Genomic DNA, 14638 nt, shown 5'->3' on the forward strand with positions numbered 1-14638 from the left:
TTCCAGGAAAGGCGCAAAGCTACACAGAGAAACCCTGTCTCAAAAAAAAAAAAAACAAAAAAAAAACTAAAAACAAAACAAGTAACTGTGGGCATGCTGACTACCTGACCATCTGACTATCACCAGATATCCGGTTGGGACAATTAACATGGGACTGTCTCCAGGGTTGAGATTGTGTGCTCTCTGTGGAAAAGTCAGTCCAAGACAAGAGGGCTCAGCACTCTTTTTCCATTGGATTTTGTCAGAATTCTAATGGCATGGGCAAGGAAATGTTGGAAGTGTTGGTCATCAGGTTCAAAGAAGACTCTTTAGCTCATTAGCACTAGAACATGGACATTCAGTTGGCATTGCCACTCACATTCTCTTACGTGCTCTCCATTTTTACCAGCAGTTAAGTTCAGGTGGTTGCTGAAAAGGATTGGTACACATTCAGTGACTTCCTTGTGCACTGCACATATTCAGTATATTCAGGTAGTGTTCACACTGGATTAAAAGTTCAAGAATTTCAAGAGCAGCCTGAGACTTTTTATTGTTCTATTCAGAAGACCAGTATCTAAGAAGAACTTTATAACTAGCATTTCTGTGGTTGAAATAACACCAAGAGGCTCCCACATTGACTAAGGACCAGAATCTGAATGCACTAGCCTAAAATAACTGAGTTATTTGATATTTAAACACACTGACTAATAGGATGCTGTTTTTCATCCTAGAAGGAGGAAAACCTTGAATTGTTAAAGTGCCCAGGAAGATAGAGGAGTTGAGAGCCAAGGCATGAGAGTGTCAGGAGGACTGATTCTGGATGTGGCCTTGCATCAGCCTCTGGGAGAGAGCACAAGGCCTGAGCTATAGGTCCTGCTGGCTCTGCCTGGTTTTGGTTCAGTGATCTCCATAGAGACTGCCTCCACTCAGTGTGGTAACTATTCCATGGGTTTAATGAGTGAGGGTAATGGGTAATGAGGTGTACTTGCTATGAAGAAACCTAGTTAATGTCCATAAGAGATAATTAGCAAGTTCATGCCTCGTGCCACATTGCTTTTTGTTTCAAAGATGAACTGCTTAAGTAGGACCTCCTGCCATGACATACTGCACAAAAAATCACGCTTGTTTATGCGCATCCATATTTATATTGAATAAGACTTTGGAGCAAACTACAGTATACATACACAACAACAATAAATAAAATAAGTTAAAACCTATAGAAAATGGAATACAGTAAAATATAGTTGATAGGAATTCTAACCACACCCCCATGACCACGCATGCTCTGGCCAGACACCTAGTTATTTCTGGGGCTGTAAGTCCTAAGTAATCCGTATGCTACCTGGTCACGTAATTTGCGCACAGTGTGATCACGTAATCGATGCGCATATGTGGCATAGCCATGTGGGCCCATATGCGCATGCGCGGGGGTAGTCCATAAAAGGCAGATCGTATGTACCCTCCCCCCTCTCTGCACATGTCTTTCAAACAGGCCTGATCACATTCTTTTCTGTCCCTCCCTTCTCCTAATAAAACTCTCATAGTGGGTTTTGTTGTGCCTCGTGACTTTTCCTCACAGGATAAAAGTGCTGCATAAAACCAACAATAGTAATGAAAAAAAATGTATATCCCTCCATTGCTCAATCAAGATTATCATGATAGTGATACCAAAACTATGATGCACACCATTCATGCAAAGACTGAAATACATGACCCAATTTATGGTGTATATTCTAAATATAGAAAATAGTTCCTTTTCAAGAAATTCAATCGAAAGTATTTGAGAATTATTCTTGGTGCAATGTTATTAAACTGTAAATAGTAATTAAGTTATTAAAAACACATGCTCCCCAAAAGCCACCAGACATTGTAATTATATTTCAAGCTATTAAGAAGAACGACAAAAGATTTTGTTAATGATAAATGTGCTTTGGAATGTATCAGCTAATTCCTCTTCCTTTGTGAAATAATGTTCAGCTCCACAGAGTCTAGGGGTTGATATTTAAAGACTAATTTACACTGTCCTTTTGTGGCTGAGAAGTCATTTCATTGGCTTTTGCAGATCTCTGTCTCTCCCCCTTCCCCTGCCCGCTCTGGCTCTGTATGGAAATGGAAGATACTATGGTTCTGAAACACTGTTTACAAGTAAAAAAGTATCCTAGACATTGGGATATAGCTCCATTTGGGGAAGGTCTTTTATTTAAATTTGATTTTCAAAAAACTTTTTCTTTAAAACCTAGAAACAATTAGTTTCAGAAAGGCTGGACCAGGTCAGTGTTTTACAGCATTCACTGGTTCTCATGAGAAGACTAAGAAAAAGTTACTTAGTGTGTGTGTTTCTACCATGACTAAGATCCAACTCAAAGATCTGAAAAAACTGCATGCTAATGAATGTACCATGTATCCTCTTTGTTACTCAACAACTTTACAGATTCACTTATTAAAATTTTAACATTCTATCTAGAAAACAAGTGTCTTCATTGTTCCATTGTCTGTCAAGCATCTTAAAAATAGTTTGCCACTGTTTCGAGAAAGAGATAGCAAGAGAGATATTTCATTGTCTACTGTACATTTTTACATTTTTATTTGGACATTTAACATTGTCTATGAATTTGAAATAGCTCACAAAAACCTAACTCAAATCCATGGTACAAAGCACCTTTATTTGTACATCATGAATTTGGTAGGTAGTTTTCTAATGATTGTGCCAATTAGGATTCTGAAAAAGATTCTTAGTCTTTCTTTGTTGAAGACTTTAAAGCCTTAGACTATAGAAATGACTATATTTGGTCCTTGAAAATTATTAAATCACAAATTAAGGGGCTTCAGATATCTGTATTCCTATACATCTTTTATACATGGATCCTAATAATAATACCTTGTTCTTCTTCTTCTCTTCATAAGAGAAATAGAAGGAAAGAGCAGAGAATGAACCCTTGGAGTTTGGGTCTCATTAGAACATTACAATTTCTTCTTCTGGTAAACGTGAGTAACACTACCCATCTTGCTTTCCTCTCAGAGCCAATGTCATCAGTTTATCTAATGTTCATGAGAGAGTATCTACAAACTGATTTGTGCCATGCAAATGTATGGCTGAATTATCATTTAGATAGAGTTACATGGTTAGCTTGATTCAAAGACAGGTCAAATATCTGGCCCTGGGGAATGGATACATAGTAGGAGCGATAAATGCCAAAATGGTTTTTACCATTGAATGTTTTAGAGCCGGATGAAAAGAAGGCAGAAGAACAGACAACTGGATAGGGGAGGGCAAGTTGACGTTCCATCTGCCTGGGTTGGAAGGCTGGTGGGGAGGGGACAAGCTCTGAAAAGCTGAGAGGTTACAAAGTGGAAAGGGGTGACCTGGGAACAGGGTGTTAGAAAAAGAGTGCAGAGCAGAGAATAAAGTCACAAGACGTGTTCACAAGAGGGTGCTGGGTTAAAGCCTGACCTTGAGTCACAAATCACAGAATCACACGGCTGGAAGGAATCTTAAGAGGCTATCTCGTCCACTCCCCCGCCATTCAGCAGGACATTTCAGCCCTCCTAAACAGATGAGACTTTATCCTACTTTGAATGAGAAACTCTTGACACCAAATGGGCAGGTATTGACTGCTCTGGCCTCGACTCTTTACAACAGGCAGGAAAACAATTTCTGGAATTTCATTTGAACCTTTACTGAAACGGGGAACACGATAAATGGCTAGTTTCTCCTTGGGGACAATAACTTCTATGGTAGTTTACGAACAGCAAAATTAGCTGTAACTAATAAATACACTTAAACAGAGAAAATGCTACCAAGAAAACTAAGTTAGAGGATAAATGGCCCACAGCCTCATATAAGTAGGTAGGTATTATGATCATTCTTGGTATTTCTGGAGTTTTCTCTGCACACAAGAGCCTGGAGCAGATGAACACAAACAGAAACAAAAGTTGTTTTTTATTTTCTTTTTTAAAAAGCAATATGGTCTAGTAAATTCCAGAACTAACACTGAGAACCAAGAAGGGTTTAATTTCTCTCCTAACACAAGACAATAAATCCTCACACAAATTAGAAACTGAAGAGAAAATAAAAAGGACCTCATTTTCCATCGTGGGAATGTTACACATGAACTGTGGCTTAGAAGGAGGGAACATATTACACACCTGCACAGCTTCCCCGGAAACAGGCCCGGGACTGACCCTGGACCCATCCCAGGACTGTCAATGTAGAAATAATGTTACTTTATTCCCCTAGTGGGTATATTATTTCCAGTGCTATCAACAGAAACCTGAAAGGAGGCAGCTGAGAATTTCTGGGGAAGAAAGTTGAGTTATTTGGGGATATGCTCATAAATGGTGTAGTTCAAAGGACAGACACACAAGCACAGATAGAAAGATATGTCTGTATTTATAGACACATATTATGGAAAGTAACATTACCTGGATTCGCCACTCACACGTGAACACAGGCAAGTTAACTTGATTCTACCTCCCCACTGCCAAAAGTTTAGGCCAATTTAGTCAGGCATTCAGTGAATCCAGATGTTTGGCAGTATATAAGAAACAACATCTGGATAATTGATTGAATTTTCAACGATACTCAATAGATGTTTTGGCAGCATGCCTTCACAGCCTCTAATGGCTCCCTGCCTCAGTTTCTCTAGCTATAAAAAAGGGATAAACATTTATCACTTGGTGAGGATGATAAAATGTTTAAGGGTAATAAATTCTTGAAAAGAATGGTTCTGTGAGAATATATCTCATACAATTCCAGGTTGGATTTCCGCGCTAAACAACTAGTCTGGAGAAGATGCAACGATTGAAATAAGGTTATGTGCTATAGAAATCTAACACATAATCAGTATTACCATCCTTATCATCATAATCAAAACTTTCTCCTTTGTCATTTCCCCAAAGAACCTCACTTTCACATCGAACAGTGGCCACAAGGTGAGGCTTAGCCGTTGGAAACGATGTGTTTTGTGCATGTAAAGCAACACAGGCGAGAATAAAAGAAAGTTAGTGTGGGTGTCTGGAGCCGGCCCAATGCTACCAGGTAAACCTGGTCTACCAAGGACAGTTGATTGCTCAATGGTATTTGTCCGGAAATGGAAAATGTTCCCACACTAATTTATGCATAGAGGGAGAAGAAGGGAATGCTGATGGTGAAGCTGCTCTTTCTGACTGGGTTTACCTCTACCTCCCTATGGATTAGTTTGTGCTTTTGGGGCTGAAAGTTAGATGAAAGGAAAAAAATATGAGAGAGACAAGAAGGGAAGTAATAAAGGAATCTGCCCTCACATAAAACTCAGTGGCAGAAGTACTGAAGCTCCCTTTCAAAGTTAAGTCCTGCCTACAGGGAAAAGCCTGAACAGCATCTCCATAAGTACCATTTAATAAGGGCCTGGTATACACACACAATTCTATATATGCATATGTGTATGCATATGTATGTGTGTTCTCTTACGTACACACATATGTGCTATATATATATATATATATATATATATATATATATAATTTTGTAATATATAACCTTAGGCAAATCAGTGCTTTCATTCTCCCATCAGTAGCACTACATGGCTATCTAAAGCACATATGTATGTATGTATGTATGTATATATATATATATATATATATATATATATATATAAAATGTATTAATACACACACACACACACACACACACACACACACACACACACACACACACACGGTAAAGATCCACAACTAAATTCAGACCTGTGTGGATGCAAGACCATATTCTTTAACTGTACCTGAAGCCTTTGCAAAAAGGCTTGCTGTAAATACCTTTGGTGACTGCTATATCATATTTAAGCCTGTATCTTTTCAACTTTTCCTTTTTTTCAGGTGGATTCTATCCACAGGTCTTTGTCTGATCTTCCTTATAACTATCCCTCTTTACTTCTCTTTACTTATTCCAACTTTACACATGGTTTCTGGCAGCTCTTAACATTTGTTCCTCCCAGGACTCTTCTCCCCAGCCCAGTTCACCCTACGTTTCTCCCATGTCACTCCAAAATAATGAGCAGTATCTCTCTAGGCTCTTCATCAAACTTTGTCTTTCTTGAGATATTTCTGCTTGAGCTCCCTTCCCAGGGAGTCTGTAAAAACAGAATATTAACATTTCTTTTCCATCACAGAAGTCCTTAGGACCTGGGTTAACACATACGATGTAGTCCTTAAAGTCTGTTGACTTGGGATTAGAGGCACAGTGATGGTCCCTAAAATTTTGCTCTTACCAATGCAGGAATCCAAATGGTTGAGTGTTCTCACCCAGACACAGTTAGCTGGGATCAGTATAGACAGTCCAAAAATCAATACTACCACTGCTCCTAGGTGAAGTATCACATTGTCTTTGCCATGGTACCCTCCGAGACACATTTGTAAATAATCACACTCCTTCGGCCACGGGCTCCGCAGCAGTAACAAGCATTCATTAAGTGCTCACTGAGCTCAGAACCCTTTCGGAGGCTCTGGAGGAGTTCCACCCAAGTGTGCCATCGGTGCCTCACGGTGTAATCCGAGTGAAACACATCGCCAGTAGAAAGCCCTTGCAACACTGTTTTCAGAATGCCCCGAATTCACCAATTTTCACACCAAAAATAAAACCAGGCCAGCGTCTTCCTGCAGAAACTTCCCTTGCATAAACATTTTAGTCACATTCAATTCTTCCCAATCTACAAATAGTAGCCAAGTGCCTTGGCCCTCCCATTCATGAAGCATGGAATGGCACAGGAACACTGTCACTGTGGCATATAGTAGCCTTTCTGGTGGCTTTTTGAAAAAAAACATGGCCACAAAGCAATCACAAGCAGATGGTGTAACTAACTTCTATTTGTGTCTTGTTGCTAAACTCCTCACAAGAGGGGAAAAAAACACTATGTGTACAGGTGAAGAAAACGAGAAGAGAGAGTCAGAATTTGGCAAAGGTGCAGTGAAACTGGACCTCTGATATCTCGCTGGTGGAAATGAAGACTGATATATTCTCATTGGAAAGCAATTTGGAGTTAGCCATTGAAATACGCTCATCTCTTACCCCAACAGCACAGTATTTTAAGGAAATAATCTATGATCAAGAGATAGCACTATGGATAAAGAGACAGCTCAATGATGGAATGAAACGGTAATCAATTAGAATGTCTATCAATCACAATGACTAGACAACAGACTATTGCACAGCCACAGCAGATGATTAATAGGAACATGAGAATTCGTTGTCAGTATGGTATCATTTAAAAAATTATTTTATGAATCCAGGCATGGAGGCCAAACCATTACAATTTTTCTCATACTGCAATAGCATAATAATTTAAAAATGGAGTGAAAGATGAGGACCAAAGAAAATCATTGAAGAAAATGAATAATTGCTGCTTATCCAAATACCTAAATATTTGTTTCAGCAGTGAAAATCATCTACCTCTTATTGATTTCTTGTGCATTTCCACTTTGGTTGGCTACACCACTTACCTGGTTAATGTGCTTCAGCTTGTCAATGATCTGGCTAACCACTGGTTCAGGGCCCTTCATTTTCAGCTCATGGAGGTTAAACTGATTCTTCATCCCATTCCTTGCTGCCTTCTGGCTGTATCTGTAGAGAGGAAGGGAAAGAGAAAGTTTGTCAAAGAAAGTCCCAATCAAAGAGAACACCGACTCCATTGGGGACCAGCAGTATGGCTGACTGTAGATTCTCTCTAGCCTTTCAGAACATAGTTTAAATCATCTCGACATTATTTGTAATACGTACTGTAATACAGTTTTAATGTTATTTAGGAAGTCACGACAAGAAAAATACCTGTATATATTCAATACATTCAGCACAATGCAGCCCCCCATATTTATTTCTCCTCCCCATGGTCTCACTATATGGCCTTGGATGGCCTGGAACACACTGTGCAGGCCAGGCTAGCCTGGCAGAGATCCACCTGCCTTTGCCTGCAGGGTGCCGTACTGGGATTACAGGCATGAGCCACCATGGCCATCCCTCTCCTTTTCTTTCCAGTGCTGGGCCTCATGCACTAGGTAAGTGTTCTACCCCTGACTAGCACGTCCGTTCTTTCCCCTGTCCCGTCAAAGATCAAACTCAACACTTGTGTTCGACCACAGACCTACATCCCCAGCCTTGCCCTACTTGTGTTTGGTTGACTCCCTGGAGCTAGAGGGGTGACTATTTATGCAGGGTTCAGTGCTATCATTTGTTTAGGTAACAACTGGAGGTCTTCGGTTACATCACCCCCAAAGGAGAACTCCTGTACTCTATACATTCTATACCTGTTCAAATATGTAAAGAAAACAGCGAGAATAAGGAGATGCTAGGCATGACCTGCTTCTGTATTTTATAACTTTTCTTCTCACGTGTATTTTATACCATAGACAACTGTTTCTCTGTGTGGTACCGACAACTAACCCTAGAGCCTTGCCCACAGGAGGGGTTTTTGTGCTATGGTGTTATATCCTCAGTCCCCTACTGTGAGCTTTCTGAATCTTTGTAACTATTTGATTTTTAAAAAATAAACCAAGTTGTAATTATAGTTAATTTCAAAATTTTCAGCATTTATAAGGCATAATTGACAAGATTTGAATGTATTTACCATGTACAATGTGATGTTTAGACACACATATATATTGTGAAATGATTGCCACAAGCCAGTTGCTTAATCTATCCATTATTTCACATCATCATCCCTTTTATAATAATAACTTTAAAAAAGATTTACTATGTTTACTTAAGTGTATGTGTCTCCTTGCCTCTGTCAGCTTTGCTACAAAGGGGCGCAGATGATGTATTCTTGGGGTATTTTACATGACATGTGTGCTCTGAGTGTCAAGCCCAAAGGGAATCCGTTAGGGGCGTCTCTGGAGTTTCCAGTTAATGGATTCATTCAGCATTTCACTTCCATGAGTTCCCTCGGTGCCGCTGATGCATGCAGTTCATGACAATCTTTGAATGAGGCTGAGCCATCATAGCCCCAATTCATCTGCTCCACACACTGCCCAGAGCATGGCAGGGACAGGAACGCTTCCATTAGCCTCGGGAGATTTTAACGGTGGGTTATCTGGTTAGTAATACTCATCTGTGACTTGATTAACTGTCCTCCTCTTTGCCCAACTGTCTCTTCCCAGAAGTTTTAACATTCCTCCGGCAATAAAGGAACAGAAATGCCTACCTCCACAGTTGAATGCTTTTTTGGACTGGTATATTTAGCGTGGTGTTAGAGGTGTTACCTTTAAGCACTGCCTTGCAGTATCTTCTTCCCCCATCCTGTTTGGATCTATTTAGCACAAAAATGACTGCCGTGATACTAAGAAAACCCTATTTGTGCAGTGAAAAGGAGAACATGTTTCTCCCTTTCAGGCAGATTGGTTAAGGCCTGGAGGGGAGGAGGAGGAAACCTGTGTAAAAGCCTTAAAGAGAAAAGGAACCTAATTAAAGCAGGCCATCTGGGCATGCTTGTCCTGGGACAGTTGAAGCAAAGAGAGCACTTGTAAAAGAGGAATAGAGTCAAACAAGCGTAAAATGGGTGAGCCTTTCTTCCTAAATCTGCACTGGCTTAGGCAGCAACCGAGTAGTGGAAAGCAATCAGTGGATGCAAATGGAGAATGCTGGAGATGGAAGCGCCTTCGCAGATCAGCCAGTCCAGGCCCTCGCCATGTACACCAAGAAACAGACTCAGCAAGGGACTTTTCTAACAGCGAATACGACAAGTTTCATACTCAGAAGAAAACTCTTTTCTTTAAAGGTTCCTCCAACGGGTCCTGTGCATTCCTAACACTGCTGGTTCTGATTTAAGGCAGGGGAGTGGCTAGAGACTTCACTTTCTTTCTTGCCCTAGGCATTAGAACGGTGGTAAGGGTTTGCAAGGAAGTCGCAGAAGGACTAACTCCCAGCTAAAAGGATTTGATTTCACAAAAGTTTACATTCAGTTGCTGCTCGGTTACGGCTGAGCGAAAAAACAAGCTATAGATCATATGTGCTCAGAGCGCCACCTTATGGACAGACTGTGGCATTACAACCAATGGTTTGCCATCCTTTCCTTGGAAAATATTCTGGCCACAATAGGCACTGAGGGAAAATGGGATAATTTAAAGAGAATAAATAGCTTCAAAAACAAACTAGAACACAGAGTAGAAAAAAAAAATCTTAAGAGGCTCTCAGAAAAACTGTTTTCTGTTGGAGATTCAGTCTTAATTTGCATAAATACACAGCAAATTAAAAGTAAAGATGGAATTCACGGATTTTAAATATGTTTAATAAAGGGGCAATTTTCTTACTTATTTGTGCAAATTTCTTTGTTTACTTTGAGTCATAGTATGTATCCCTGGCTAGCCTGGAACTTGCAATATGTACATCAGGCTGGTCCTAAACTTACGGTGTTAAAACCTCCTGCCTCTGCCTTCTGATACTAGGGACTGCAAGTGTGGACCATTGAACCTAGATTTTTGTGGATATATTCCAAGAAAAAAATGTTTCATTTGCTTTATTTTTTATAACTTTAGCACAACAGTCACAACTTTAGAGCACATTACAATACAAGAAAACAGACTTATCCACGCTACTCCAAGAAATACCTGTGTTTTCACACAATTGTGCTGCCTTTTGGAAATTACAAAGAGATTTTAGTAGCAAGAAATAAGTGCTAGGGAAAGAACCAGAAGGGTGCAAACCCATTTACCTCTCATTTTAGTGGACATTAATATGGTAAGAGAATAAGTGAGTCCCAATCCATTTCTCTCCTGTTTCAAACCTCACTTGAGAAAGGACTATAAATCACTTAAGTCCAGCAAAGCAGTGAATATTTTCCAGATGGTGAAGAAAATGTGAGAAGTTGATATCAGTCACCAGAATCTGGGGCTGTGAGAAGCAGTTGCCCAGGAGAGACGGGAAGATAGAAAAGGTCTGGGCCAGCAACACCTGCATGTCAGTCTAAACAAGCAAAGTGTACAGAGGACCCAGGAGGGGAGGAAAGAGAAAAGGAAACCCACCGCCCAAGTGCTGGGATTAAGGGCGTGCATTGCCCAAGATCCATTCACACAGTGTTGGGGAATGAAGCAAAGACTGTGTGCACAGGAAGCAAGCACTACACTAGTTGAGCGACATCCCTCACCCTATAACACATCTACAAAAGGGCCGAGTTACGAGGTAGGGAAAGAGCTGGGCTAACAGGCAAAGCTACAAATTCAAAGGTTAATTTGAGCTGGGCTTCGTCGTGTAGGTCTGAAATCCTGGATACTCTGAAGGCTGAGGCAGGAGGACTGTAGGTTCAAAGCCTGTCTGGAATTCAGAGTGAACTAAAGACCAGCCTGGGCACTTGCTTAGCATGCATGGTTCAGTCCCCAAATAAAAAATAAACCTGGCTCCCCTTCAAACAGGTAAGGCATAATGCCAGTAGCATGTTTTGGGGAATTAGTTCATACAATGAATGCCAGTAAGTTGAGGTAACAGGCTATGTGCTTAAAACAGTGCCTAGAACACAGAACATTCTGTACGAGAGCTCTTGTTATGTGAAAGGACTAACCACAGTGTCTGACACATAGTAGGCCTTCAACAAATGTTGTTTGCAAAGAACTTCCTGAGAGAGCCCAAAGGAACCATGAGAACAATGGTTAGGAGAAGCGTCAAGTCCCTCACAGCCACACTTAGCTGTCTCTAGTCTGGCTCTTGGGAAAGTGTAAGTTAAGGCAGGGGTGGGGAATAGTAGACGGCAAGACCATATTTTCAAGGTAAAGGAACACCCAAGTTTTCTCTGTTTGCCTTTGCGCTAGAACTCTGACGTCTAAGTGGCAGGCCCTGAGGAGGCCCAGCTGAGGAGGACTCTCAGGCAGAAAGACCTTCACAGAGCTTCCAAGGGACAGGGCCTGTCAAGGAAGAGCTTCCAGGCCAGGACTTCAAGTGGTTCAAAGGTCATTGTGTTGTTTTGAATGTCACCACGAATTGCCAGAGATCCGGAGCAAAGGGCAGACTGACTGCACAGCAAAGGGCGCAGGGGAAATTCTTGAAAAGATAACCCTCCCTGCTATCATTATGCCGGAAGCATCTCTCCCCTTAGCTGTAGTCATGAGCAGGCCTCAAACCTTCCACCTGAAGGGCTAGGCACTCCGTAGGCCAGAGGAAACGGAGCTACTGCAGGGTTGCTTAGGTGACTCAGCTGGCAGGCCTAGGCTTTGGAATTAGCCTTGTTCTTCAAAGCCATTCTTTCCCACTCTTGGAGTGAGCCAGCCCCAGGCGTCCAGGCATGACTTCCTCTGGCCTTACAATGCTTCCTAGTTCCCTGGCTATATGACCTGAACTCTGACCCATTTCCCTCATTTGTATTCCTCTTTGGGTCTTCTGCCTTACTTGGTTTCTGGCCCACACTAGGGCCTCACTAGATGTTTATGAGGCTGATATGAGGTGGAAGGCCTCGCCTACAAAGCTCAGTTTATAGGGCAGAAACTCGAATGGACTTCTGCCTAGTTCTTGTCATTCAGTCTTGCTGGGTCTGTGCTCACTGATGGAGGACCTGCCTTACACTAGACTCCTAGTCTCCCTGTCAATCTATTCCACTCACCAGGTCACCTTACTGTAGACATCAGCTGCTGTCTAGATGGCAGAGGTACTTCTCTATACCCCACTAAATGTTACCATTCAAGTGGGGTGGCACATACCACTTGGTCCAGCTAGCCAGAGAGATGGCTTCTCACAGCTCACAGCCCACTCCCAGCCTCAGGTCCATTCCTTCAGACCAGTCTCTAGGCTTGCAAACTGAGCCCACTTGAGATGCAGGCCTGCTAGCAGCATTCAGTGATTGTATCACAGCCTCTTTTTGAATGGCACAGACTTCCCATCGCTGTCTGAACTCAGGATGTTTATGATTGTGAACCAAATCTGACACCCATTCTAGGCCTTCCACTGTCAACATGTGCAGGAGAGCACACCTCTACTTATCACAAGTGGAGGATCTCTTGTCTAAAATGCTCAGGACTAGAAGTGTTTGGATTTTCTCTCTGATCTGGGGATACTGATTTGTATATAATGAGATATCCCGCAGATGAGACTCACATGCAAACATGAAATTCCTTCCTGTTTCCTATATTCCTTATCCACATAATGCAAACCACCTAGAGATATGAAATATCTGCAATGTACCTGCACTTTCACCGTGACCCATCATACGAGATGAGCCATGGGATTTTCCCAGCTGTGACATCATATCAACCTGCAGGAAGTTCTTGATCCTGAAGCATTGGGACTGTGGAATTTCAGTATTTACATTGTGAACTACTGAAAGTCAAACCCTTCTATATTGCAGTATCTAGTGGACTGGAATAGTGTGTGTGGTAGTTTAAATATAATTGGCCCCCATAGTCTCATAGGGAGTGGCACTATTAGGAGGTGTGGCTTTGTTGGAATGGGTATGGTCTTGTTGGAGGAAGTGGTGTAAATGTGAAGGCGGGCTTTGAGGTCTCTTTTGCTCACGCTTCCCACAGTATGACTGTCAGTCGACTTCCTGTTGCCTACAAGATGTAGCACTCTCAGCTCCAGCAGCATGTCTGTCTGCATGCCACCATGCTCTCTGTCACAGTAATAACAGGCTGAACCTCTGAGACTGTAAGCCAGCCACCCCAATTAAACGTTTTACTTTGTAAGAGTTGCTGTGGTCACGGTGTCTCTTCATAGCAATAGAAGAAGAAACCCTAACTGAGACAGCGTGTCCCAAGAGGTGAGGAAGGGGCTAGCAAGGACAGTAAGGCAGTGTAAACCTGGGTCCAGAACACTGAAGGAACTCCTCAATCCTTGAAGCAAGGCTGCCATCCGGGTCTGGAGGCAGCAGGAAGGAAGAACATTCAGTGCGTCTTCGTCTGCTGAAGAGTGGCAGTGTGGAACACAGAGAGAGGGGATAACCAGTCCAGACAAAGAGCTTGTCACCACCGCAGGCTCCAGAGCAGACTAGCACCACCCTTAGTAGGCCTGGGTCCGGTGCTGGTACTTTCTAGTCACCAGCCATCAATTACAAATGGAAGAATAACAGAGGGAAGGGACGAGAACTCCAGTGTGAACCATGCCCACTCCGAAGACTACCCGAGTTGCTCCGGTGGGTGTCCTCGGCAGTTTGCAGCTGCTGTGCCTCTCGAACAAGTCACCCCTTGTGGGAGGCTGTATGCATGGAGGTGCTAAGCAAACAACACCCAAATGACTCTCCTGAGCATAAACAGATGGGAGTCCAGGAAAACTTTACTAAGCCAAATAAAAGTGATTGTAAAGCACTTGGTAAAATATAAACTGCCACATAAATACTTAATAAAAGCTCGCAGCAATTCACACAAGGACAACTAGGTCAAAAACTACACAAGCTCTCTAGCCTAGAGGTTCTTGGAAAGAGTGAAAATTGCCTTCCTCCCTCTGGTCGCTAGGCCACTTTGTATTCCTCAGCTCTTACCTGGCCTTCAGGCCTTGGCACCTCTCTAGATAGATGTATCTCCGCTGTCACTGATCTATCTCTGTGGCTAGAGGGCGTCTAATTTCCATCCTGGGCAGTTGTGTCTAGTATTATTCGGAGCAACAGTCATTGAATTCCATTTCTTTTGCTCGGAAGCCCTGCCAGGGCTATGTGATGCTCCGAGAGAGACGTTTTCTTTCAGATTTAATTACGCGAATCTCACCCCAAACTCTCCAGGA

At 42.1% G+C, this 14638-nt stretch overlaps 1 protein-coding gene across 1 annotated transcript in view; it reads right to left on the minus strand.

Annotated features, from left to right (window-relative positions):
• Positions 1 to 14638, minus strand: part of Gpc3 (glypican 3) — a 346519-nt gene that overhangs the window by 85915 nt on the left and 245966 nt on the right. The window contains exon 6 of the mRNA XM_052747238.1: positions 7453 to 7573. Coding sequence (XP_052603198.1) covers positions 7453 to 7573 — 121 coding nt within the window. The remainder of the gene's footprint in view (positions 1 to 7452; positions 7574 to 14638) is intronic.

This window comes from Peromyscus californicus, unplaced genomic scaffold (genome assembly GCF_007827085.1).
Source record: "Peromyscus californicus insignis strain IS unplaced genomic scaffold, ASM782708v3 Scaffold_10__1_contigs__length_136768540, whole genome shotgun sequence".
Classification (NCBI taxonomy): Eukaryota; Metazoa; Chordata; class Mammalia; order Rodentia; family Cricetidae; genus Peromyscus; species Peromyscus californicus.